Here is a 26,991-nt window from a genome sequence, read left to right as displayed (position 1 = left end):
TCCATTATATAATAGTTCTTCAGTAACTTCAATAGTTTTTTAATGTTAAATGTCTAAGTATAATGAGAAACGTATGTAGGCTTCACAATTTTGCACACACAAATTGTTTCAATACTTTTTTAAATGTTTTTCAGTGTTTCTCAAGTGGTACGTAAAAATTAATTTACCTTCAAAAAAGTAATCGTATTGTACCGATTGTATTAAATAATAATTCTGGGGTAACTGGATTACCGGTGGAAGGAGTAGGCCCAGAAGAATGATAAGGACTGGACTGTACAAAAGAGGCTGCTATCAGCGAGGTGCGCATCGCAGATGGCAGTGTTTGATAATGAAATTGAGAGGTGGGGTGAGGTAGATGTACCTCCCGTCTCAATTGATCGGAAGTTATTGTAACGAGTAGACTTTGAAAGTGCTTAGAGTTAATCTTTTTGCTAATCGTCATCGAACCTGCGGGTAAGTGAACTGGAGTCCAGTCAATATTCATTCTTAATTATTTTGAATAATTTTGGGGAAAGAAATATTGTAAAAATTAAATTTTTAAGGGAATTTAGGAACCTGTCCTTTTGATCTGTGCAATATAAAACTTGTTGTGCAGTGAGCACATGTATATAAAATTTTATGTAAAAATACTAAAAGAGTTTTGTGGTTGTTACAGATGCTATCAGCAATATTTTTAATTCTATAACACTGAAGAATAATTTTTTAAAGTAAAGTAAAGAAAATTAGTAACAAAATAAAATTGAATTTTGAAGATAAATTAAAGTGAAGAATTGCCAGATCAGATTAGAGTGTGAAAGTTTTTGAATTTTGAAAATTGAATAAAAGACAAGCTGTAAGAACTTTGTACATTTTTTTTTGGAGTGACGAATACATTACAAGTTTGAATTTAAAAGTCATCAAGAAGTTTTTATTTTAATTTTAAATCCAGTAATTATTTTTAAGAAGAAGTTTTATTTTAGTTTGAACTTTATTTATTTCAGAAGATTTTCTTTTATTTTTTGAACCTTCACAAAAGTTTAAATTTCAAAGCTAACCCCTCATGTGCCAGTAAAACGATACAGTATGCCCGATAGGGGAATAAATAAAGTCAAAAACATTTATTTAAGTGCGGGATCACATCAAACCACAAAGACAGGCAAACAATAAACTTCAATAGTTTTTTAATGTTAAATGTCTAAGTATAATGAGAAATGTATGTAGGCTTCACAATTTTGCACACAAAAATTGTTTCAATATTTTTTTAAATGTTTTTCAGTGTACCCCAAGTGGTACGTAAAAATTAATTTACCTTCAAAAAAGTAATCGTATGGCCGATAGGGGAATAAACAAAGCCAAAAATATTTATTTAAGTGCATGATCACATCAAACCACAAAGACAGGCAAACAATAAACACATAATAATGAAATGCATAGCAACGTGTAGTTTATCAGGCACACAACGCATTTTACAAAAGCCTACGGTGTGTACCTAATCGGGTATACAACGGTAGTTGTGAAAGATCGTGTGTACCAGATGGGGTACACGTTGTCGTGTGAACATGTTAATTTTTTTTAAGTTGGGTGGTAGATAGAGCTAAAATAACCCTAACTCCACCTCAAAATATAAAGACATTTTTCATTTAATTTATAATAGTTATTTTCTAAAACATAGATATAATTTAATTTACATTAGTTTATGAACCATAGGATATTTTACAATAGCTATACTAAACAAAATTAAATGTTTTACAAAATAAATCTAAATTCTCACACAATGATGAAAATAATACAATGACAAAAAAAATGTCTGACAGGCTACTGTACAACAGCAAACAGAACAATGATGTCATTTACTGTTGCCAGACATCCGACACATAGATAAATTCACTATTCTTTTAGATTCCTCATAATTTTTTCAAGGTGATAAAATAAAAAATTATATTGTAAATTAAACATTTCTCAAAGCATTTGATTTAAGCTGTTAAAAACGAATTCAAAATTGCTATGGTTTATGAATAATATGTTTTATAAAAACAATAATAGTTACATCGCTTTAGTTTTGTTTGTAAAAAAAATATTTCTGTTTAGTGATAGTAATAGTTTATCTGTCAATATGTTTTTTAGTTGACTTAATGGATTCATTTTTAAAAGCGCAAAAGCAGATAAAACTTGCTGATGTGACTTGATGACAAAACCAAAAATAGTGCAAAACTTATTTTTAACTTCAAAATATTTGCAAACATGCATAAATAATTTTACAACAGATCATGACAGCATAATGGTTCACATGCACATGTTCATACCTCAAACGTTGGGTGGTATGAATAAAGTTATCACTGCGGAAGAATAACCCCACTTTTTGTTCGATTTCCACATTTTTCAGGCCCTAAACAAAATTTTACATATTAGGTTAAAAAGCAACAGGCACAACCATACTTATTTAATAAATCCACTGGTATAGTAAAATATAGGACATTTTCATAAGTTGTTTATTAAATCTATTTATTAAAACATTTTATGGAATATGATAACATAACCTCAAATGTTCATTAAGAATAAGAACTTAAAATGAAAAAATTATACTATAACTTTGCTGTATTTATTTGAAGTTTCTCTAAATATATAATAAACAATGAATTATAAAATTAGGCATTTTTAAAACAAAACAAGAAATTTGTGCGTTCAAGGTTAAAAAAAGCTTGGATAAGGCAATGAAAATAACTCAAAAAGAGAGACAGATAGTAATGTTTTAAAAATAATGTGTTTGATTTTGTGCTCTTCATATATATGCAAATGTTTCCTACTTTTAATGAAAGTAAAGTAAAGACAAAGTCTGTTTTGTACTGTTTAGATAATTACCACTAAGGCAATAAGAACCGCTACAGCATGAAGAACTGCTCTCAGAAATGTGTTATGTACTGTTTAGATGATTACCTGTAAGGCAATGAGAACCGCTACAGCATGTAGAACTGTTCTCAGTAATGTGTTATGTACTGCTTAGATAATTACCTGTAAGGCAATGAGAACCGCTACAGCATGTAGAACTGCTCCCAGTAATGTGTTATGTACTGTTTAGAAAATTACCTGTAAGGCAATGAGAACCGCTACAGCATGTAGAACTGCTCCCAGTAATGTGTTATGTACTGTTTAGAAAATTACCTGTAAGGCAATGAGAACCGCTACAGCATGTAGAACTGCTCCCAGTAATGTGTTATGTACTGCTTAGAAAATTACCTGTAAGGCAATGAGAACCGCTACAGCATGTAGAACTGCTCCCAGTAATGTGTTATGTACTGTTTAGAAAATTACCTGTAAGGCAATGAGAACCGCTACAGCATGTAGAACTGCTCCCAGTAATGTGTTATGTACTGCTTAGAAAATTACCTGTAAGGCAATGAGAACCGCTACAGCATGTAGAACTGCTCCCAGTAATGTGTTATGTACTGTTTAGAAAATTACCTGTAAGGCAATGAGAACCGCTACAGCATGTAGAACTGCTCCCAGTAATGTGTTATGTACTGTTTAGAAAATTACCTGTAAGGCAATGAGAACCGCTACAGCATGTAGAACTGCTCCCAGTAATGTGTTATGTAATGCTTAGAAAATTATCTGTAAGGCAATGAGAACCGCTACAGCATGTAGAACTGCTCCCAGTAATGTGTTATGTACTGTTTAGATAACTACCTGTAAGGCAATGAGAACCGCTACAGCATGTAGAACTGTTCTCAGTAATGTGTTATGTACTGCTTAGATAATTACCTGTAAGGTAATGAGAACCGCTACAGCATGTAGAACTGCTCCCAGTAATGTGTTGGCAGCCCACTGTCAACAAAAGTCTAGTTAACAAAACATCAAGTAGGGGGGTAGTTGTGACATGAGATTCCTGAGGAGTGACAATGAGATAGAGAGTAGGGAAATAATGAAAAATCAACACAAAACAAGATACAAAGGGGTATGAGAAATGGCTCTGTAAAGAATAGAAAATAAGGAAGTTAAGAAGGATAGTTACAGTAAAAGAAGAGTAAGGGAAAACAGAAATTGAAATCCCTACAATATAATGACTTTATGAAGGTACAGAATTTATTTCCTGATAATTTAATAAATAGAAAATACCTTAAACTCTGGAACCACATACATTGTCTTTTGAGCATTCTTCATTTGGGTTTTATCTGTTATTGCTGGATGCTGGTTGCTGAACGTGTGTTGTTGCTGGTTGTTAAAAGCAAAGCATAGCTTATAACATGGGTAAATTCGTCCCCTCAGATGGTGGACCAACAATGGGTGGGAGAGCAGGTGGATATTTGGCTAAGCTAATTGTTACTTGACTGCTACATTCACTAGACTAGCCCATAGGTACTAATAAATAAATTAAAATTAATTGATAGTCATAATTAATTGTTTAACTCTATATTTTAAAACTTAGAGTTATGACTGGGACCCTTTTACGAACTCCTATACTGCTAATAAACCGAGCTTATAGCTTATTAGGTACCTCACATACTAAACTATTAATATTTTATTTATTTATTTTGATTTTTACATCTTGGTGCATGATTTTACAGAAGAGAACTTCTGTGAAGATTCTTGGAGCATTGGAAATATTTTCAATTAATACCACTAGTGAATTACAAAACAAATTCCAATATTAATTTAAGACAAAGAACTGGAATTCATTTGTAAAACATATAGCAATATATTAAATCAATTACAGAAAACTTTTAAAAAGTATATCAACAAATCTATAACCGACAAGACAAACAATATATTATCACAAAAATTAGCAAATCCCAAAGACAAAACTCATTCGAAAACAAATCTGGAATTTATGAAATTAAATGCAACAACTGTGAGAAATTTTACATTGGCCAAACAAAAAGAAACATCAAGACACGATTCAAAGAACACTTTTCACACATAAAATATTATGGAAAAATTGAAAAATATGCAATTGCGAAACATTGTATTGAATTTGGCCACATCATCTCTTATAAAAATTTACGGTTATTAAAAGAAGTTATAAACATAACAAATGTGAATGCTTGGGAAACATTCATAAGAAAATTAAAATGTAATTAGATTTAAATATTTTAAACTGGCTAACCATTTTCCAAAATCCTTTATCATATGTTATTTTTGTACTTATTGTTTAGAAAAATGTAAATATTTATTCATTTGTGAAGTTCCCTGACAATGGAATCCTCAATTCTGAAAAGCCTCCCAAAATTAAATTAATGATGGAATTTGTTTTGTAATTCACTAGTGGTATTAAGAGAACTTGTGTTATAAGTATAATAAATCAGAGAACATCCAAGTTCATCAACACTTGTTAACTCTTGTGCCACAGAATATATAATACCTGCAAGGGGGAAATGGTTGTGGCCTGACTCAACCACTTGAGCGCACAGAGTTGGAATGCTGGTAGGAGGCACTGAGCGCAGGACAAGTCAACGCGTAGCACACGAACAATCCAGTACACAAGTGCAGTGGCGTGTGCAAGATCTCCCCCCGCGCTATCCAGGCTGATATTCTCGGCATAACCCACCAGCAGCCGTTGGATCACAGGCATGAACATTCTGTGTACAGAAAATATATCAGTCACTCACAATACCATTAAATCCTAATAATATTAAAAATGTGAAAGTGCCTTTGTTTGTTTTGCTTTCACGCGTAAACTATTCCACCAACTGTACTGAGATTTTTCATAGACATTTTTAGGTTACCTGGGATGAATATAGGCCCATTATTATTTTGAAAATCCCTCTGGGCTACGACCCATTAGTCTTTAAAGTAGCAAAAAATCCTATCTTAGTATCTTAATCTCTAAAGTTGTGAAATATTAATTGAAGCAGACTGTTAAACGAAATCAACTGTTTCCGTGTAAACACTGTATTATGACATCACAAACATATGTTTAATTAATTTAATCACTATTTTTAATTCTTTACATTTATAGTGTGTAAATTTGAAATAATAAGAGTACTAGAAAAAATACTTAGACCAGAGTACATTGTAATGGCCATAAATACACATGTTTTAACATATTTTCTTGATTGTGGCAAGAAGGAAAAGTCAACATTGGCATTGAAAATATAATTCACTCAAACCACAAGTGCTCATACAGGTGCAAAACATACAAAGTTGCGTGAGAAGCCGCGGGTAACCACTAGTGATAGAATAATTTAATACAATTGCAGCGTGACTCCCCTGCAATTAAAATTAGAAATAAAATAATTTGTATTTATGAAATGTATATTGATGTATTTAAATCCTCAAATTAATTTTGTGTAATAGCTAACGGAATATTCTTTGAGTTGAATTGACGAGAGGACCATGTCACCTTTCCCAGTCTTTCGAGTGTTACGATGGCAGACTCACTTACTCAGTTCACCAAAATACATGAAAGCATTAACTTCAACCAAATTCTAAACATACTTACGGAACATTACTGGTAGTCAAGTGGTAGGACAAAAGTGTCTGCCAGGTGTAAAAACTCTCCAGGGCCAGACTCATTGTTGTTTCGTCACGATCACTGCAATTCAAACAGGTTGATTTAAACGTGGTACAAGGCATTGCTGGTAGTCAAGTGGTAGGACAAGAGCATCTGCCAGGTGTAAAAACGCTCCAGAGCCAGACTCATTGTTGTTTCGTGACGATCACTGTAATTTAAGTTTTCTTCAAAACCCTAACAACAAAGGTAATACAAAAATATGAAAATTCTTTAAATAAAAAGTATAGTATAACCTTGTTATCCGGATTAATTCATACCAAAAGATGCTTTAACATGAAATTAATTAAAATATGGGTGAATATTTTAAAATTATTTATAAAACTCTGAAAGAAATGTATTTTTATGTAACAATATATTGAAATAGCCACTGTATTCTCGATGATTGTTGACAATATTACCACAAACAAACAAAATAGCATAAGAGGTATTAGTTTTATTATGGTTAAAAACGGTTTTTATGGTGTAAAAGGCAATTTTGTTGAAAATTACAAAAATCTTATTAATTATGAAACTATTAATAATGGGATAACTATATATAGGGGTTTTCTTGTAGGAAATTACCATTCAGATCACCTCCTGACAGTTGATTCCTCACTTCTGGAACACTCTGTATAACAGCCATTCCTTACCTGAACGTTCGTCACGTTGAAGTGAATTACAGCCCTTTGGAAATTCCGAATACCCCCTAAAACAGTAGCAAGGCATGGTGCTTCAGAACAAAACGCAATTTTGAGACGTTCAGCGCATGTTATAGCATGTCTCTTGAGACAAACCAACTTTAAAATAATGGACAGTCATGGCTTAAAAATGCTCTCTCAATAACTCAATGAATTCATGAAGTCGGTCTATCCAAAGAGATGACACAAGTATACCGATGAGTCCAAGCTGCTGTCAGGTACAGACAAGCGCTCAGAGAATTTGACAAGATTATTGCAAGTAAGCACTGTTTGCCAGTATCTTAAAACTATCAGAGTGACTCTTGTACAATAGTGACATCAGTAAATTTCTTGAAAATATTAATTTATAGTATATGAAGGTTGGTATTTCAACATATTGATAGATACAATAATGTTCTTCACTATCATGACGTTATACATCATAACCTGACATGTTCAAGTTTAAAGCTTGATGCTGAAACAAATTGCATCATTCCAAACAAGACATTTCCACTGACAATCCAGAAGTGCAAAGTTTAATTATATTTTTAAATAACTGTTTAAATCCTCAATAAATGATTTCATGATCTAGGAATTTTGACACATTGTGAATGTTGAGTTTAGCTCTAGATCACCTTCCTCTTAGTGCAGTGCCAGGAATCTGATGCTGTCACAAATTTGACTCCTGGAATCTAAAGTCATGTTCATCTGAAAAGATCTAAAAAAACCACGAAGAAGCTCAAAATGAACTCTTTAAATCGTTTTGACATCTAAGACACCCATAATATAAAATATAGTGTAATCTAGGCGAACCTGGTATTCTCATTGTCTTATCAGGTGCACAATTGAGTGCACTACAATACAGATTCCAGGAGTCAAGTCTGTGACAGAGTCAGATTCCAGTCATTGCACTAAGAGGAAGGTGAACTGGGACTAAACGTAAAATTCACACTGAATCAACCCTTCCCCCGTCAAACACATTGTTTTACCAATAACAACCTAAAAACACTCACTAGACAATATAAACATAATCACCCAGCAATGAAGCGTTGAATCGGCTCCACCAAACTGTGGGTTTCCACAAGATACTCTGCCAGGCCTCTCGATTGACAAGCCATCACACGGAACAGCTTCATGGATTCTGAGCAGGCTACTGGTGGCTGCTTATTCACTGGAACCGACCTTACCAATTATCACTGTCTGTACAAGAAAATACTGCAATGGTACATGTACATATGAGTGTGATTTTAAACATTAACTATGAGCACACAAACAGACTTATATAATATTTGTAATTAATTCAATTGACTTTTTATTGTTATAATAACTGTTTATACGAGCCTTAATTACTTTTTTAACCTGTCTATATTACAAATTTTATTAATTTAATATAGTTTTAACAACTGTTTTATTTAGAAACAAGGCAATATGTCTAAACATAATAAATACCCCTGTGGAGTATGTGGAAAATGTGCAAGCACTTCAGCTATATTTTGTAATACCTGTAAATCATGGAATCATTTGAAATGTGTAAATTTAATATACAATAATGTTAAGAATTTGTCAGAAGAAGATTGTAAATCATGGAAATGTCCTAATTGCAAGCAGAATTATGTTGAGGAAAGTGGAGATGAAAGGATTGTATGTGACAAGCATGAAGAGGAACCTAGTAATTTAGAGGATTCTCTGACACTGGCTGCAGAAATTGGACAAGCACTTTTAAGAGAGAATGAAGAGCTAAAACAGGCCCTGCATGAAACCAGCAATGCCAAATCTGTCTATGAGCTGGAACTTGAAGACAAAATAAAGCAAAAGGAAGAGGAAATTGAAATAATGTTGGAAAAATGTAAAGAAAAAGAAGAAGAATTGCTTTTAGTTATAACTACTCTAAGAAACAAGCTGGAAGAAGAGAAAAAACTAAATATGGAGCTCATATTACAAGCAGAACAAGGGAACTGTGGTATGGTTGAAAAACGAAAGGAATTACCCTGTACAAAATGTGAAATACTAAAAAATGAAACTAAAAACATGATATCCTCTATAAGATCTCTAGAAATTGCAGCAAAAGAAATAAAAAATGAAAATCTAGTTCTACAAAGTAAACTGAACAATTCTCAATGTATTCAGTGTTTTCCACCTTTAAAACTGAACACAGGGACTAAGCAAAACATAGTTGCTGACCAAAATAAGTGGCAAAAAGTTCCTGTGGCACATAAAAAATCTGTACCTCCAAAAATCCAAACCACTAGTAGTTGGATTGACACGAACAATCGCTTTGAATTATTGTCAGGAGAGGAGACTGATGAGGATGAATTTGGAGATGACACAGAAGTAGCTACAAAATCAAAGGAGGAAGGCAGGAAACAAATTAACAAAAATAAATCAATTTTTTTTTAATCTACAAGACAAAATAAAACAAAAAGTAAAAACCAACGTCATACTGCTACACATACCGTTAAACAAAAGTCTGGAACAATAAACAAAAATAAAATCCTTATTCTGGCAGATAGTCATGGGAGAGGCTGTGGTGAACACATCAGGGACCGGCTTGGTAGAATGTTTGTGGTTACTTCAATAATCAAACCCAATGCAAATTTTAATGATGTAATTGAAAATATTGAAGAACTAACAGAATCCTACCAGAATGGGGATTATGTTATTGTCTTAGCAGGAACAAACAATTTCAACAATAGAACACCAGATTTAGATTTTCGGTTTGATTTAATAAAACAAGTAGCCCGTAAAACCAATGTAGTTATACCTGGAATTCCACATAGATTTGATAAGTTGGGGTTCAACACCAATGATGCTATTAAAAGATCCAATATCAAACTGATCGAATACATAAGAGTCTCAAAACTTGATAACCTCAACTTTGTCATTGTTCCAAATACTAAATATACCTTGCATGATCATACCAAACATGGCCTGCACTTTAATGCAAGCGGTAAAATTAAACTCTCAAACCAAATTTGTCTTGGAATTAAGAATCATATATCCAAAAATATACGAGGTTACGTCATTCCACAAGCTACTGAGAGTGAACTAATTACACTTCCCCATGAGACATACGTGGATGCTGTCAAAGGGATCACTGATATACCTGGAGGAGAAGCAGAGTTCACCACCTCAACTACATCAGAAGTGCTGCAGTCACATGAGGAAAGAGACAGTCCAGTGCCAGTGTTTACCACAACTATAACAAAACTTGACAACAAAACTTGTACAGATGATTTTTTAGGGACACAGGTTCCACCCCCAGAGTTGCAACACAGAACTTAAACCTCTTCCAAAAAGTAGTAAAACACAGGCATAAAACTTTGTTAACAAATTCTACGTTCAGCATAGTCCACCAAAATGCTCAAACTGCAACAAATAAGTTAGATGAACTTTCTCTTCTATGTGAGGAACTTAAACAAGACATCTTCATAGTTTCGGAACACGGATTTACAAACGAAACAATAAATTTTTTCAAAATTATTAACTTTGATCTGGCCCAATCCTTTCAGCGTCAATTTTATAAGGGAGGTGGAGTAGCAATTTTAGTTCGAGATCGAATCAAGTCTGAGCCACTGAGGTTTAATGTAGGAATTGAATTAGATTTTGAGATGGCTGGAGTTGAGGTCTGCTTGAGTTCTCTCGGGAGAATTGCTGTAGTTGGTTTGTACAGATCACCAAATGACCAATTTGGTGTTTTTTTTCGAGAGACTTGAGCGGCTTCTAAACTATCTCCTCAATAATTTTAAATATTTTGTTATAATGGGGGATATCAATATTAATGTTTTAAATATGAATGATAAGCAAACTCAACAGCTTAGAGACTTGCTCAAATCTTTTAGTCTTAGCTGGTCTGTGAACTCGCCAACTCGTGTGACAGCGACATCGAGCACTGCCATTGATAATGTCATAACAAACGTACTCAATAGTTCTGTGTCAGTGCTGAACACTGCTATATCCGACCATTACGCACAGGAGGTGGTGATCCGTGGATGTTCAGTGAGCCAAGAATCCCACAACATTATTTTAAGGAGAAATGTCCATCCACATAATATAAATCTTTTAAATAAATGTCTGGCAGATGAAAATTGGATTTTTTTAGATTCTTTTACTTCTGCAGATGCAGACACAATATTCGACTCCTTCAACAGTTGTTTCATGTTCCACTTAAATGTTTGCTGTCCCCTTAGGAAAATAAAAACAAAAGGTAAAGTTCAGAAGAATTCTTGGATAACACCTGGAATTCTGATTTCTAGAAATAAATTAAAATTCTATAATGAAATATTCAGGAACACTAATGATTATAGATTCAAATCCTTCTATAGAAATTACAAAAGAATTTATAAAAAAGTAATAACTGCTGCAAAATCATACGAAATAAACAATAAACTAAAACAGTCATCTAACTTTTCTAAGACAGCTTGGAACATTATAAAAAACTCAACAAATAAAGCATCTTCAAAATCCATTCAGCTTGATGCTGATGGGATAAAATTAACCGATCCAAATGCAATAGCTTTGGAATTTAATAAATTTTTCTCCTCAGTGACTGGTTCTCTTGATGCTGACCGTGAATTGGAACTGGATACAGTCACCACACATACCCCTGCTTCATCTATGGTTCTGGCCCCTGTGTGTGAGGACGAAGTGGGACGTATTGTAAGAAGTTTTTCAGCTAAAACTTCCAATGACATAAATGGCATATCAATGTGGCTTATAAAACAATGTTATCAGCACATATTAAGCCCATTGACTTAAAACTTCCAATGACATAAATGGCACATCAATGTGGCTTATAAAACAATGTTATCAGCACATATTAAGCCCATTGACAAAAATCATAAATGTTTCTTTCGAAACTGGCACATTCCCATCCGCACTCCAATTGGCAAAAGTCGTACCTGTTTTCAAAAAAGGCGATCCAAAGTTAGCGGATAACTATCGACCAATTTCAATTTTACCTGTTTTTAGCAAAATTTTTGAAAAACTGTTCCTGGACCGACTTCTTAATTTTCTTGACAAACACAAAATTTTGTCTGATCTACAATTTGGTTTCAGACCAGGAAGATCAACTTTTGGAGCAATCACACAACTTGTAGACTTTATTGTGGAAGGCTTTGAGACACACCAAAGAACGCTCAGTGTCTTTCTTGATCTCTCAAAAAGCGTTTGATACTGTTAATCATGGTATATTGCTACACAAGCTGGAAGGCTGTGGTGTACGAGGGACAGCACACCAGTGGCTCCACTCATACTTGAGCAGTAGAAGTCAATGTGTTCAGGTCCAGAATGCAGTATCAAGTACTATTAGAATATACCAAGGAGTCCCACAGGGATCAATCTTGGGTCCTGTCCTTTTCTTGATTTATGTGAATAATATCCATGCGTCAGCCTTATATGGGAAAATCATTCAATACGCAGATGACACGACTCTCTGTTTCCGGGCTGATTCTCTAACTACATTGGAGATTCAAACCTTCATTGATCTTAACTCCTGCATTCAAAATTTTCTGGTAAATAATCTCAAAACTAATCATGAAAAGACAAATTACATCAACTTCTGTTTACGTGGGTTGAATACTTATGATACCCCAACAGTAATGATGGATAACATTGTTCTGGAAGAAACTGATTCTGCTAAATTTCTAGGAATACACCTAGATAAAGGGTTAACCTGGAAAGTTCACATTGAAAGTGTATGTGCTAAATTGGCAACTGGAATTTTTGTCCTTCGCAATTTATCAAAGTTTTGTACGTCTGATGTCTTAATGATGGCTTACTATGGATTAATATTTCCATACCTGTCGTACGGAATTTCTCTGTGGGGCAGTTGTGCCATATCAAACTTGGAAAGAGTATTCAGACTGCAGAAAAAAGCTGTTCGAATCATCGCAAAATTGAACAACAGAGAGTCATGTCGAAGTGCCTTCAGGGAGCTCAACTTGCTAACTCTACCCAGCTTGTATATTTTAGAGACTTCATTTTACTGTCGATTTCAGTGTATATTGACGCAGGGCAGTGATATACACAAATACGAGACAAGAGCTCGGGGGCGCTTTCGAGCCCGACAGCATAGAACAGCAGCATTTGAACGCCTCCCTTCTCAAGCTGGGATCAAATTCATTAACAATCTCCCTGAAACACTAAATTTAGAAACAAATCCAAAAAAATTTAAAACCCAATTAAAACACTACCTGGTGTCTTGTGCTTTTTACTCAGTTGGCGAGTTTATGGAGCACACTTGGGATTGATATTCGCGGCAGTGTTGCAATCCTGGGGGTTGATCCCACGAATTATGAATTTTGTATGTGTATGAATGTGTGCCTGCGTGCAACTGTATGGAAAGTCGAGTGAATGGATTTAGTTTTTAAGATAAATACCGTAAATAATTGGTATTATTGACTATTGCAATACAATGTAATATATATTGTCAACGCAATAAAATATATTCTATTCTATTCTATTCTAGACTAATTTTGATCAAATTTGGTGAGTGGGTTTAGTTGTAACTGCTAAAATATGTATCTTTCACACCATATATTGTGCACTAAGCACAGAATTTGTATAGTTTTTTAAATCTAGATAAGTCAAAATTATTTTTTTACAAAACACTCAAGCACGAAATTGCAGCAAATACAGTACTTCAGGAATAATTACAGCATTAATCATACAAAGAGCAATGTAGCTTACATTGGGAACTATATAAATTAATTTAAAATGCTAGAGCAAGAAAGAAATGACTCTAACTGAGACAGTGTTAACTGTGAAAAAACTTTAAATAATTTTAAATCATTTTAATAATGACAAATAAACAGACTTAATACAATATGTAGAGTTATTAAATTTGAAAGCAGTTAAGTGTAGTGTCTGGAGTATAATAACAAACTCTTCATGAAAATGTTAATAATTAGTATTATTTTAGTGTTAATATATAGTATAAGAATATAAAAATATATAATAATAGTGTTATACGAGTCCGGTGCATGAGTAACGGTTTTATTTTAAACAGAATATGTCACAAGTATATCACTTTCAAGTTCTATATTAGTTTTATTTAAGAGATTGCACAATTTCAAGTTTAAATAGACAAATTAAGATTTTTAGTTTTATTTTTAAATTATTAACAATTTTTGAGAACTAGGTGACTTTATTTATTTAGCCTTTTGAATGACTTTTTTTATTTTGAGGAACAAACCGTCTATTTACACAAGATTGTGTTATTTTTGTTAAAAAGATAATGAGACAATATATCAAATTTATTTGAAGATACCAGGTGCTCATTTATGAAGGTCCAATCAATAGAAAAACAAACTTTACTATTATTTTTTAATTAAATTTAACTGCACGTCCTCTGTTTAAAGATTGTTATTGACGATGGAAGATTGGAAAGGATAATAAATTTCAAGTATAAGTTGAATTACTAAGTTACACCTGATAAAGGGGGAGTAATTGCATGTGCAGTATAATTAAGAATACTGTACAGAATTGACACAACATATTCCTGACTTAAGCATGTAGTAAAGTTCTAGTATAAATTCTTTATTGTAACCTAGATTGCAGTTATGTATTAGATTAGATATCCACTTTAGGAAGGGGTCAGGGAGTGCAGGCCTCAAACAATAGCATTACCGATTTTTTGTATCACTGAACAATGGAAAATACCAAAGAATTCTTGTTCCGTTCAAAATTCTCTCGTCACCAAAAACAAAATAATTTACGGAGTACTCACGCAGTCTGCGCACGGCATCCAGGAGGCCAGGAGCTCTGGAAATACTGAAAGCAGCCTCATGGGAGTGTCTCACTATCCGGGTGAGACACCTCATGATATGTGAGATTTCCACTGGCTCAGGGTCCAGTTTGTCCAGGATATACCTGCAGCACAAACAGACATCTTATTGTACTCCTATTACTGGTCCATGTGTAGCCTTACTATCTTGGAGCCCAGTTTGTCTAGGATATACCTGCAGCACAGACAGACATCTTATTGTACTCATATTACTGGTCCATGTGTAGCCTTACTATCTTGGAGCCCAGTTTGTCTAGGATATACCTGCAGCACAGACAGACATCTTATTGTACTCATATTACTGGTCCATGTGTAGCCTTACTATCTTGGAGTCCCAGTTTGTCTAGGATATACCTGCAGCACAGACAGACATCTTATTGTACTCATATTACTGGTCCATGTGTAGCCTTACTATCTTGGAGTCCCAGTTTGTCTAGGATATACCTGCAGCACAGACATGCTTCTTTTTGTACTCAGAGTACTGATCCATATGTAGCCTTATTACTCTTTATTATATTTATTGTGATGAGTATTGGAGTGAACAAAATCATGAGATATCACCAAAATTAATGGAGAAAGTGAGGCCTTATTAAAAATTCATGTATTTATTATTGCTCGATTTATTCAAAAACATTGCATAAGGTGAAACAAATGTGTCAGAGGTCTCATACAAACCATTTTATAACTCATCTAAAACTACAGCTAATTCATTTCATTTGTTTCTCATTGATTGAATATTTAAATGCATAGCATGTATAGTTGAGTCAGGAGTTTTTCTAGTTAGTTAAGAAGAACCTAAGAGTTTTTTAAAAATAAAGTGTGACCTTAAACTATAGGTTGGATAAATACGAAATATATATTATCACTTTTAATATCTCTTTAGTATTTAATGTTGGGCCAAATTCACAAAATTGAATTGCAATTTTTTACAGTATGCGATTTCTGTTATAAATCCTCATATTTGTAAAAAAAAGGCAATTCTAATGTTAACAGAGAGTGAAACTGATAATTCTGAATACATTTTATTGCTATCTGCGTTCATCAGATCTCACTATACTCCTGCAGAAAACCTGACCACTTCCATTTGTCCATTCTTTAACACGTTCGCTACCACCATGTTAAGAAAAGTCGTATACCCACAGACCAACAGGCTCAAATATGAGCCGCACGGTTTCTTCCCGTGCACCGGCGTCCCAAATATGCGCCGCTCGGGGCACCTCAAATAGACTGACGTCCCATATTTGCGCCGCTGTTTGCATGCCACTATTATTGCCATGAAAAATCACTGGTCTATTTTAGAGGCTTGATACTTTTGTATTGGTCTATGGGGATGTCTGGCTCACATGTAGGACGCTTGGTCTCTGGATATCTTAAAAATTACGTCCTATCATGGCCTATCATGCCAACTTGTTATAACCAGTGGCACAATAATTAGACTATGAATATGTGAGCACTTAAATATAATGTAGCGTGGAACATTCTGAATATAAGTGTAAATTTAATAACTTATTTAATAAATGTTCACTTATTTTGTTAAATAGTTATGACATATGGGTTAACAGTCATGTATTATGTCCTGTAGAGTAAACAGAACCCCATTTATGTTTTTGTACCTTGAAATAAAATAAACTTTATTTCTACTTAATTTTCTTATATTTTACTTTTTTAATTTCTAAACTTAAAATTATTGTAGGCCTATAGCCTAATAAGATATGTATAATAATACATTCAATGAACTTGTATTTATGACTCTGTTGATTGAGCTTTTGTACCATGAATTAAAATACTATCATAATAAGATATGCATGTTTGATTGAAACTTACCCTAAAACCTTCAGTAATTGAGCAAATAAATAGTGGCTCATATATGGAACGCTTGGTCTATGTTAAGATTTTGATGCTATAGACCGAGCGTCCCACATATGCGCCGCCGTAAAAATTACGCAAATCAGCAATATATCAAATAAGAACAGTACAGACGTACATTTTAGGTTATTTTGTTGAATTATAGCTCAATTCAACAATATTTTATCCTTGGTCTATGGTTAGTCTCACACCAATCATTCTCGGTCTGTGTAGAACAACCACATTTTGTAACGTTGGTCTGTTACGGTGACCCGAGCGGCGCAAATATGCGCCGCCTGGTAGCGAACGTGTTAACTGTAGCGTATGCCAAACATGTATACCTTGCAGATACAATCAACTTGTACACAATCTCCGGTATCATACTAACCACAGTTGTTTATGTTTCAATCCATAGTGCCAGAAGACATGTGATAAAAAGTGTCTGGTAATAAACAAGTTAAAATACAATTTTATTAAATCTTACTATGTTAAAAATTATAATAAAGTAGGATGAAATATAAATGGAACACATAAACAATATCGCAATTACAAATTAAATGCCATGGAACTTGATCACTAAATTTACCGCTAACCTGGAACTCAATAGATCAACAACCTGAATCTCGGCAGGAGGTGAGTTCTCAATGCACCTCGGATGACATCAACTTTCAATAGTTCTGTGTCTTTCAGCTCGTTGAGTTCTGAAGGTTTCAGGTCCAAGTGGACGTAGAAAGACGGTTGAAACAATCCAGGTAGTGTCCCCAGCAAGCGATCCAGACATCCCTTCAAGTACAAGGCGATAATTAACAGGGCACACAGGAACATACGATGAGGCTTATCTTTAACTAAAAAGAACATTGGTGAGAAATCGGTCCAATGATTGTGGAAACTGGTAGAACCCTATTTATGGGGAATGGATGCAACCTAAGCTGCTACCATAGATGTCTTCACTACCATTTTGTTCATGAAAAGACTGGTTGACTAAAGCAAATCTACCAATTTCATTCACCACTTTCATTTGCTCACCATTTCACGAATAAATCTGGACTGAAATAAAATTTATCACTACTAGCACCCAATTTCATGTGCAATTTTTCAAGTTTCCAATTACAGGTCCTTAACTAATCATTACAATGTTTGACAAGGGTTAATTTCTATAGTTGTATAATAAATTCAATATTTGTAAACTTAATATTACAGATTCCTTAGTTGGTTTAAAATAGTTATAACACAGTAGATGTTTATATTTTTTCACTATTATCGGTAGAGCTTAACCCCTTCATGATTATATTTATTATTAAATTATTAATTATTAAATAAATTCTTTGTTTGAAGTTTATTTTTGACGATGGAAGGATTGTGGAGGAAACAGGATTTTTCCAGACATTTTCCATTGTTCAGTGAAACAAAAATCAGTAACACTACGTTTCGAGATCGGAAAAATCCTGTTAAATAAATATTAGTCTTGTCCCAAAATATTTTTTAGTATGCTACAAAATATTTGAATGATTCCTTGACCTATTTCATAATATATAAACCTTTTGTTTATTTGTAAGTTTAAATAAAGCTCTTTTCACTGTTGTTATGATGAAGAAGCACACCCAAAAACACATCAATATTCTAAATAATAGTGATATATTGTAATCATTATTTACTTTAAAAGTTAAGATTTACTACAAAGCAATGTCTCTTAAAACACACTCTTGTAAAAGACATTTATTAAGTTGTTACTAAGCACAAAAGTTTACACTAAAGGAGTTTAGAACGTGGCTTCTAATCTTGTTTTATTTTACAGTACTTCAGTATCAGAATTCATGTTTTTACAAAAAAGAATATTACAAATATACAAATATTATAAGAAAGTACAAGATTATTCATACCGTACTAAGTACTCGAATGTTAACGTTTTTATTGCAATGTTCGTTATGTCTAAGGTTGACAATGTAGCACCTAAATAATTCAAACATTGATATTTCTTTGGGTACCTCATCTTTCACATTGACAAGGAGGTTGGCTATGGCAGCAATGGCAGCAGAAACCACAGACCTAACAGGATCGTCCAGAGTGAACCTGAGGAGCAGGTACAGTTCCGAGTTGAGTAGTTGTGGCAGTAGTGGGCGCTCCAGGCAGTAGTCGTAGTCACTGGCCTACACAAAACAAAAACTCTTAGTCATCAAGCAGCAAAAACATAAGCTTAACATGATCATCCATCGTACAGTTATAAGTAGAGCACTTTTTGTAGTAAAGAACACTCCAGGCAGAAAAAAAATATCAGAACTTGGTTTAGAACACAGCTTGTCAATGTGGAACTTCCAAGAAAGATGTTAATCCAATATTATACTCAGATGCTTGGTTGCTTCAACCTTTTGTTGATCTGGGGTCTCGGTAATTTAATCTTTTAGCCTTCTTCATGATAAAAGTTATGTGTTGGAGGAGTTATAAATAAGATCATTGTTATCACAATACTGCTGTACCATGCTAACTGTTATGTAGGTGGCCAAGAGCTTAGTAGGGTTACTGCTGTTTAACAGTACAGTATCATCAACATACATAATGGGATAGCATCAATTTCTAAGGTAGTTTGGAAGAGTGAATCTAAAGTTAATGGTACAAATAAACCTGGGCCCAATGCAGAACCTTGAAGGAAACCTCCTTTGACTATTTGTGATTTTGATTTTACAATTGTTTCAGTCCTATTATGTACCTGTTATATTTCAACTATTTTCTCCTTGTAAGATAGCTTTGAAACCACAACAGTAAACTTCCCTCAAATTTCATCTTCTGGATTATTAAACTGTGATCCTAAGGTATTTCATAAGTATTTCCTGAATTGACCGTGTCCAGTAATAAGAAAAATTACCTCTCTTAGTCACATCTGAATCTTTAATTGTATGTGCTGCTTTCCATTTACTGTTTATAATGTCCTATATTGCTTTGCTATTGTTACTAACCTGTAGAATGTGTTTGTGCTTCCTTCAGATCTAAGTTGTTTCACTTTCAAGTCATAGGTTCATATATATATATTGCCTGTTCGGTTTTATTCTAAGAGTTGCTTATGGACAACAAATATATCAACCACTTGGTCCTTTAAGCATATTAGCGAGGGGGGGAGGTTAGGTCTCCCACTGATTCTAAAAGAATTAATTAACTTATAAATAAATTGTTCTTAAATTATATTAAATTTATTAAAATACTTAATATGTACAACATTTACCGTGCCCTTTCTTACAAAAACATAACAAACATTATACAATATAATTATTTGAGTCTGAGGATCGCTCATACATGACTACCTGCCTTGTGAAATATGTTGGCCAGAGTAGAGATGGCAGTGATACGTTGTTGCAGCATGGAAGAACGACTGAGTTGCATCAACTCCTGCAGCGTGTAGCCAGGACGATCTGGCTCCTCCCCGTGGTGGTACAGTCCATCTGTCTTTGTATCGTTTGTATATGGCATCAGCTCTCCTGTCAACACACAGTTCACAATAACTGTAAATGGTAGAGATGGCAGTTATACGTTGTTGCAGCACAGAAGAACAACTGTGTTGCATCAGATCCTGCAGCATGTAACTGTAAAAATAATCATATGATATTTTCGTTAAGTTTCCAACACATTTGATGAATTTACCTTGTGGATAATTGGTTTCATATAAAGATGGAACATTGTAATTTTACCTACAATTTTTTGTTTAGACTTTTTAGTGGCGATGGATGTTTGAAAGGATCCTTTCCAACCTCCAATGTTGTTACGTTCTGTTGGGTTCTTAAATAGTCTGTGGTATAATAATTGTCTTGTGTTTAATTTTGGAAAATTTGTGTGTACATTCTTGATACATTTAAATCCATTGTCATTTACTATTATTGTTGTATTTTTGCAATATTCCCTTCTGCTGCAGGAAATGAATACCACTTCTCAATTCACATTTGGCAGGAGAATCAATAAAGGTGGCCATGTCAATGCGACTGCAGCTCAACGCAAACTAGTAATTGACAAATATTGTAGCAGAGAAGATGCGTGATCGAATACTGCACACACTCCAGACCTGTCATGTTTCTGGCTAACATGATGTGAGATTGGAGGTTAAAAAACAACCCTCGAATTTTGAAAAAAAAAATATGGCTGGAAGGCTGTCAATAAAAAACAATGCAATTTCAACATTTCTTTTCATTAAATCGTTTACACATACATATTTCCCTATATTACTCATTTTACCTTAGATTGAGTTTGCAAGGATTTAACAGCTTCACTGTCTCTATAATGAGACCAACTGAAAATGTGCGTTCAAAGGCATTTGCTGCAGCCAATGTGTTTAACTACTGTACAATAACTGTCGAACTGTAATACATGAGTTTAACATCTTCACTCCTCTCTATACTCAACAACTCGCACTGAGAATGTGCGCTGTAAGCCATGTGCGGCAACCATCATGTTAACCCTTCCCACGCGGCAAACGGATATATCCCGGCACGGCATATTTTAGTGTTTAACGCTGTTTTGCCATATTTCCTTATTTACTGTTCGTGTTCCTGTTGTATTTAGCATTATATTATCTTTTTATTTTGTTGTTATTACTTTATTTGTTGTGTCGTTATTGAAAATATTTTTAGAAATTCAAGTAAAAAGGTTGTTTTCTCAATTTTTTGTAAAATTTGAAAATTTGTTAAAAAATATAGGGCTCTGATCATTTTGTGATACTGTATTATTTTTTATTTCTAATAGCCACCACTAACTAAAAAAAATTAGAGTTGGTAAAATGTAAAAAACAATTTTAAAGTTAATTACGCGTTATGAGTTAAAATTGAAAGATAAATTCCGCATGGGAAGGGTTAAATTTGTTTTAACTATAACCTGTTTATTGATGTAAATGTTGTTATTTACATCAATAAACAAGTTTCTCCACAAAGTTTCTAGGATTGTTCCTTGACAGAGGATTGACCTGGGATGACCACGTCGACAATATGTGTGCTAAAATTTCAGCAGGCATATACGCCTTGCGCCACCTAGCAAAGCTATGTTCCCCTAAAGTTATAAAAATGGCCTACTATGGCCTAATTCACACACACTTTGCGTATGGAGTGAGACTTTGGGGAGGCTGTGCCAAAAACAAATTTGAGCGAGTCTTTAGACTCCAAAAAAAGGCTGTCAGAATAATTGGAAAGTTAAATAACAGAGAGTCATGTAGAGAATCTTTTAGGGAGCTTGGATTTCTGACATTGCCCTGCCTCTACATGTACGACGTGATCATGTATTGCAAATCAAAATGCACTATGGTCCGCGGTGTGGATATTCACCAATATGAAACCAGAGGCAGGGACAACTATCGAGCCCAACAGCACAGGCTGACGCTTACGCAGCATCTGCCACAACAAGTTGGTGTCAGATTAATCAATAAGCTCCCGGAAAGTATAAAGAACTCCAACAATAAAAAATCTATTCAAAAACTCGTATAAAACGCCTATTGGTGTCTAGAGTCTATTGTTCTACTCTGTCGATGAATTCATGATGAGCCGCTGGGATTTATGAGAGGCATAGGATCTGGAGTCAGTGAGAGTGTGCTGAGAGAGTGTGGGTGAATGTGTGGAAGTGTAGGTTTGGGTGCATGTGTGAATGCTTTAACTTTGGCAAGTGTGAAACTATTTACAAAATAATTTACAATGATTTACTGACATTTGCAATGCAATGTAAAATTGTAAAAATGCAATAAAATATGATTTGATTTGTAAGGTGCGTGATGACAAAGTAATGTTATTATTTTTACACTCAATTATGAATGCTATATAAAAACCAACATATTGATATTATGTATTCAATTGAGACTATTTACCCAGCCAGATGTAAATTGCTGGGTTATACCAATGGTCAGTTTATATTGTTGTTGTTATAATATGATGAGGACAAATCTGCCTCAACAAAAGTTGCAACAACGACAACAACATACATTAGATGGTTTGATTATAAATTTATACCATGAGCAATAAATAAAAAGTGACAGTTCTGAGCTAGATTTCAGTAAGATAAATTTACTAACCGTCAAAGTTGAACCTAGCACTGTATGGACAGCCAGGTGCGGGAGGTTGGGGTGGGGGAACCTCCTGCATCCACTCCAACTTGTCAGGTTCCAACACGTCCATGTGTGGATACTTGTTGACTAACTCTGCAACTGGAGTCTGTGTGACCACTGGCACATCACTGTCACAGTCCCACGTGGCAATTAGCATTTTCAAACAAAGCAATTTCTTTAACAGACTTAATTTGACATTTTTCTCTTAGGACAAGAAGCTTAGAAATTGCAACTAGTCCTAAAAGGACCTCTGTGCTGCTTCCGGAGTGATAAGATATTCTGGATGGGTAAGGTTGGGGTAGGGGCCACCTCCTGTCAAGATCCATGAGGAAGAATTTAAGACATTAATCTGTTATGTTCCATCGGAAGAAGGAGAAGCCAGTTCTGAACCAGCCTCTACAGTCAAAGCAGGCAGGTGGTGGTACACCCTTATGTTTAGGCTGGCAAAAACCTTTGACTCTAAGGGAATCCCACCAACTCCAATATCTTCCACAATAGACTAAACCTATCGAACTACCCTTGCACTCCAGAATCTCAACATTTGAGATTAGTGATGTGCCACTCCTGGACATCCATAAGGTTGCCCAGATTTAAGTGACATCGGTTTTTTCTGTGTCCAGTGTGGGTTCAACTAGAAGGTATAAACCAGCCAGAAGTTAACCCTTCTGGGGTACAAATTTGTCATACTTAGTAGGCATAATAATATCTAAATAATTTCTACCCCTTCCGTCATGTCTCAACATTCCAAATCAGTCTTGTTATGATGTTATCTCTTGGGTTATCTGTCCAGAACATACATTATAGCCAGAATATTTCACATTTGACAGTGAAATAAGTTAATGAGGTATATAATAGAATAAAAGAGGTGTTTGGTCTTTTTTAATGTATGGTTCCACTTTAATGGGTTAGAGACATTTTATGTTGACATTAGACACTGACAGATTAAATGTTTATGTCTTGTTTAAATATTAAGGTCTGTTTGTTAACTTTGAACACTTCACAGTTTCTGATGTAATATTACGTTCATAACGATTACGTAAAATGTGTCTACTGACATAATAATACCCATTGTTATATTGCTCTAGTTTTATTATATTGTCTACCGTAATATTGCACAAGAAGCACTTCTATGATAACCGCATGTAGCGCAAGTAGTTCTAGTGTTTCCTACTACATGTCAGCACTTCCTTGATCTTCTGTCATGAGTGTTTGCACCTTAGTGGGTTTGCTGCAGTTGCACAGTGAAGACAACTACCCCAAGTTGTTGCATGTCACCCATCCTCGAGTATTTTATAGTTTTATTCCTAGTGCTTATTGTGCCATGGAAATACCCAACACACAAATAGCCGATTGGCTTTGTTTGCATAATGGTGACACGGACATGGAAAAGGAAAATGACTAGGTGGACAATACACAAAAATTAATAAAAATTGGAAAAAAAGGCACTAAAACTAACTTTTTTACATCTTTGTAAAACAGCAAAAAAATTCAACAAAACATTATGATTTTAGATACAAGAATAAAACTTAGCTTTGCATTAATAAATAAATAAAACCGTTAATATAAACTCATTTTTAACTTTGTGTTTTATGCTTTAATTTCTAAACATGTAAAAATGTTGTTTCCTATTTTTAGAACACCTACTGATGGAAATGTACAGAATAATTCTATTAAGCTTACAAAATAATACAGTACTATCACTATAGTAAATCTCTGGAATGTATCACAAGCTTGCACTTATTCCTAATCAGCCCTTAAGGCTTTTAGCCAACCCGACTACTTTACTTAAATGAAGAATTGTAACACATGCCAATTTGATGTGCTCAAAGTGTGGGGAGTCTAATGCTTCCATTATCAATCTTTTATTGAAGATCAGATGAGCACATCATCCCTTCTGGATGGGGTGAAATGTATTTTGCATACCCTGGAATTCAGAAAAAGGGATGATAATTAATTATACTTGTAAAAGAAGCCTTTTGGTCATTCTTGTGGAATTAGGGGCAGTAGAATTGAAAGAAAGCACATTATGCAGGATTTGTGTCCTTGCAGATCCCTAGCTTCATATGTCATGCTTTATGGATCATACGCCCAAAGCTATACTGATTACGACACTTTAGTCTGGAATGGAGTGCTGGGTTACACACAAATATAGCAGGAATCAAGACTTTGAAGAGGAAGTATATTTTGTGGATTGTCTAGAAAGTTTTCTGAGAGTATATGTGAGAAATGAGTTTCTACTTCCTACTGTTACAGCTTACTAAACTGTAATATATATATATATATATATATATATATATATATATATACTTATTTTTCTGCAAATCTCTACATGGTTACATTCCATCAAAATAAAATATAGGTTTAGGTTTATAATTTCTTATGAATTATGGGGTATACCTCTTAAATGAGCGACCTGTTATGTTCATTAGTTTATATTTTAGGACACTTGATACATAATTATACAAAGTGGCATAGCAAACACTTTTAACTATCTATATAATATTATGATAATGACTGAAATTTGCTTGGGGTGAGAAAATTACATGAAAATTGTGACTGTAAGACCAACTATTGCATACTTGGGTCATATGTTATTGACCAGTAGGAGGAGTCTTTTACCCGAAAAATGAATTTGGTTTAATATAAGAATAAATAGTAGTGTCCACAATACACTTAAAAACAAAAGAATCATTCAAACTATGCCCATCTTGATCTTGAACTAACTTTTTGTTCCCTCACTATCCACTACACAGAAGCATATCGATGACACATTTTACATCCGGCTTTAGCTGAATTCTAATTATATCAATTTATCCTTATATAAGCTTAAGATATTGTGTGAATTTTGCACACTATTGTTCTTGAACACAAAAATTATGTGGCAACTACGGAACTACTGATCTGTAACAGTTGATTTTTAAATATTGTAATGGTGTAAAACAAGTATGACTGAATCTGTTTTGAGTTTTCACTGATAAGATGCAAACGGGTTCTTTAATAGTATAATGAATTTGGGTTTTTTTAAGCGATGCAACTTTTGAAAGCATTGTAGAATTATGACCAATAAGAATCTCCAGTTAGTTAATCATGAGTATAAATATTCATAATCATAACTTTTTCGCAATAGTTTTAGTTCTGATTTTCATCCTCAAAGTATATATTTTTTGTCATTTCATTACTAAGCAAAAAATTATTTGCCGCATCTGATAATCTATTATTTAAAAATAAATCAATTTTATTAAAATTGATTTAAAGCTATTTATTTAAAAATCAAAATCAAAATTCTTTGACAGCTTTAAACAGAAATCAATTTAAACCTTTTAGTTCCAACATCCGTATATAAGGACGTTTACAGTAAAAAATGTTTTTCTTCTATCTGGTAAAAAAATTACAAATATATTTAAATGTTTGTAATTTTAACAGATTGTTTTAATTAGACGCTCCAAAACAGGTTAAATAGGTTTGGTATCCTTCAGTAGCACTGGGTGAAAAATCCCTGGTATTCTTGGAAATGACTTCTAACTTTTTGAATGACTTCTAATTTTTTTCCAAGCACTAAAAGAGTTAAACATACTCCGTTCTAAAATTATATTTCAATTAGAATTTAGTAATTTAAATACTGTTTGAAACATGCATGATCAATTGAATTCTTTTAAATATTACAGCTAATGAGACGAACACCTACTGGGGAAAAACAACCTACCTGATCTCCATGCTACAAGAACTAGGTGTGGGGTCATGTCTTTTAGTCTGGTTAGAATTAACCTTCGTAGTTTTTCTAGATCTCAGAAAGTCAACAATTGATGGATCCAAATTTGCAATCAGCTTATTTCTTTCTTCTTCAATTTCTGATGGTGACATCGATGCAAGTCTTTTCACATTTTCTTCATGAATAATTCCAGCATCAGGTCCATGAACAATGTTACTTTTCTCACCTATAACATATTCAATAAGAACGGCAACTAAATAAATCAATCCATTATGAACATCTTCTTACGGAAAATCAAAAGAGTCATATTTTTTTACAAAACGGTTAATCACATTACAAATTTAGGATAGAGCATGTGTACATGCAGTAATTTTTTATAAGACAAAACAAGAAAAGAAAAAATTAATTATGAAGGCAGTGTTAATGTATCGTTCCCTCAGTCCAAGA

General features: G+C 33.8%; 1 protein-coding gene across 2 annotated transcripts in view; it reads right to left on the bottom strand.

Moving 5' to 3' along the window:
* LOC124364396 (RNA polymerase II-associated protein 1-like) overlaps positions 1 to 26,991 on the bottom strand; it is a 72,120-nt gene that overhangs the window by 32,584 nt on the left and 12,545 nt on the right. For both annotated transcript variants that reach the window (XM_046819838.1, XM_046819839.1), the window contains exons 3-13: positions 26,539 to 26,770; positions 22,803 to 22,963; positions 20,069 to 20,238; positions 18,757 to 18,918; positions 17,388 to 17,554; positions 14,870 to 15,012; positions 8,179 to 8,314; positions 6,416 to 6,508; positions 5,336 to 5,552; positions 3,739 to 3,801; positions 2,283 to 2,365 (exon numbers count right to left, since the gene is read on the bottom strand). In XM_046819838.1, the coding sequence (XP_046675794.1) occupies positions 2,283 to 2,365; positions 3,739 to 3,801; positions 5,336 to 5,552; positions 6,416 to 6,508; positions 8,179 to 8,314; positions 14,870 to 15,012; positions 17,388 to 17,554; positions 18,757 to 18,918; positions 20,069 to 20,238; positions 22,803 to 22,963; positions 26,539 to 26,770 (1,627 nt within the window). The remainder of the gene's footprint in view (positions 1 to 2,282; positions 2,366 to 3,738; positions 3,802 to 5,335; positions 5,553 to 6,415; positions 6,509 to 8,178; positions 8,315 to 14,869; positions 15,013 to 17,387; positions 17,555 to 18,756; positions 18,919 to 20,068; positions 20,239 to 22,802; positions 22,964 to 26,538; positions 26,771 to 26,991) is intronic.

Source organism: Homalodisca vitripennis, chromosome 6 (genome assembly GCF_021130785.1).
Source record: "Homalodisca vitripennis isolate AUS2020 chromosome 6, UT_GWSS_2.1, whole genome shotgun sequence".
NCBI classification, from domain to species: Eukaryota; Metazoa; Arthropoda; class Insecta; order Hemiptera; family Cicadellidae; genus Homalodisca; species Homalodisca vitripennis.
The sequence above is the reverse complement of the archived record's forward strand: the minus strand, read 5'-3'. Positions and strand labels throughout refer to the sequence as shown.